Source organism: Coffea arabica, chromosome 7e (assembly GCF_036785885.1).
Source record: "Coffea arabica cultivar ET-39 chromosome 7e, Coffea Arabica ET-39 HiFi, whole genome shotgun sequence".
In the NCBI taxonomy this organism is placed as follows: Eukaryota; Viridiplantae; Streptophyta; class Magnoliopsida; order Gentianales; family Rubiaceae; genus Coffea; species Coffea arabica.
In genome coordinates, this window is record NC_092323.1 from 38,525,993 (window position 1) to 38,527,867 (window position 1,875).

Below are 1,875 nucleotides of genomic sequence, written 5' to 3' on the forward strand. Positions count from 1 at the left end.
AAGTGATCAAATATGGTTTGGACTTAATGTATCTAATAGGATGTAGGCCTTTAATGTGTAGAAAGTTAAATGCTCCTATTTCTATGATGGGCTGAAATAGGGTTCCAAAAGGTAACAAGAATGTTACCTATAAATAGGATTATGGTCCCCAGGTTACACGAATCATTTTTTTGTCGTATTTTCTATTTTCTAGTACCACAAAATATAGCTCTTCCCTGATATCCCATCGTCAGGAAAGATACCAGAGAGATACTAAAGGGTTCTCTCAAGGATCAGCGAATACGTGTTGACCTGGAAGGCCATCCCAATACCTTTGGAGATTCATATATCAGTTTGTCGATATGAATCCAGGTACGCTTCCGCAATTTTCTTGTTAATTTATTTCTTAATAATCGCCATATAGATTTTGGGTTTAATAGGTGACAGTTTTCACCAAAGGTTGAATATAAATAATCACCCTAACACTTGGTTCCAAAGTGTGAGAAAAATATAGGAGTGAGAGTGAATTACTGAAAGAAAGAAATGACAAATAGTGGAAGTACTTCTCTTCAAGTTCCTCAACTTACAAAAGAAAATTATAAAAGATGGTGTATTCATATGAAGGCTTTGCTTGGCTCAAAAGATATATGGGACAGTGTAGAAAATGGCTATGAGGAGGTAACAAATATAGATGAGTTATCTCAAAATGAAAGAGATGCTTTGTCAAAGACAAAAAAGAAGGATCAATTAGCACTCACACTCATCCATCAAGCTTTGGATGATTCTATGTTTGACAAGGTGGCTGATGCAACCACATCAAGAGGAGCTTAGGAGATATTTAAAACTGTTTTCCAAGGAGTTGACAAAGTTAAGAAGGCGAGGCTTCAATCCCGACGTGGTGAGTTTAAAGCTTTGAAGATGAAGCAGTCCGAGTTAATTTCAGATTATTGTACAAGGGTGAAAACTATTGTGAACCAAATGAAGAGATTCAGAGAAAAGATAGAAGATGTCCGTGTGATTGAGAGGATTCTCCGGTCATTAATTCCCAAATTTGATTATGTGGTGTGTGCCATTGAAGAGTCAAAAGATCTAGACTCAATGACCATTGGAGAATTAGAGGGCTCCCTACAAGCTCATGAAGATAAGATCAAACGAAGAATTGAAGAGCCTTTGGAGCAAGTTCTAAAAGCCAAAGCATCTTTGAAGCATGACGAAGAAAAGAGCCAAAGAGGACGTGGCAGAGGAAGAGGACACGGTCGTGGTCGAGGGGGACGAGGATATGGTGACAACAAAATTAATGAGGAGAAAAGCTACCAGTCATTTAGAGGTCGTGGAAGAGCAAGAGGAAGAGGATGTGGTTACTATCGTAACACGAATGAAAGGAGGTATGATAAATCTAAAATTGAGTGTTACAACTGTCATAAACTTGGCCATTTTGCTTGGGAATGTTATGATGCAGCAAATGTAGAAGAGAAAGCTAATCTTTTTGAAGACAAGCAACAAACTGGCGAGTTAGCTTTGTTGTTGGCACTCATGGAGGAAGATAGCGATGCTTATAGTTTGTGGTATTTGGATAATGGAGCAAGCAATCACATGTGGCTATAAAAATTCGTGAAGCTTAATGAGAAGGTGAATGGCTAAGTGACTTTTGGAGATTCATCAAGAATCCAAATTCAAGGGAAAGGTACGATTCTAATCTTTGTCAAAGATGGAAGCCATAAGCTGATTCATGATGTTTATTATATTCTCAAATTAAAAAATAATATTTTGAGTTTGGGACAACTTCTTGAAAATGGATATGAGATTCATATGAAAGATAGATTTCTTTGGCTTAGAGATCAATATGCTAATCTGGTTGTTAAAGTACTTTTGTCATAGAATAGAATGTTTGTTTTG

At 37.0% G+C, this 1,875-nt stretch overlaps 1 protein-coding gene across 1 annotated transcript; it reads left to right on the forward strand.

Annotated features, from left to right (window-relative positions):
* Positions 1-897: 897 nt before the first annotated feature.
* LOC113700831 (uncharacterized) lies at positions 898-1,584 on the forward strand. The gene has a single exon (XM_027221266.1). The coding sequence runs from the start codon at positions 898-900 to the stop codon at positions 1,582-1,584; it is 687 nt and encodes a 228-aa protein (XP_027077067.1).
* The last annotated feature ends 291 nt before the right edge of the window (positions 1,585-1,875 follow it).

Bases quoted from the DNA above. Each gene is read 5' to 3' on its own strand.
- LOC113700831 (XM_027221266.1), top strand. From the start codon at position 898: ATGAAGCAGTCCGAGTTAATTTCAGATTATTGTACAAGGGTGAAAACT.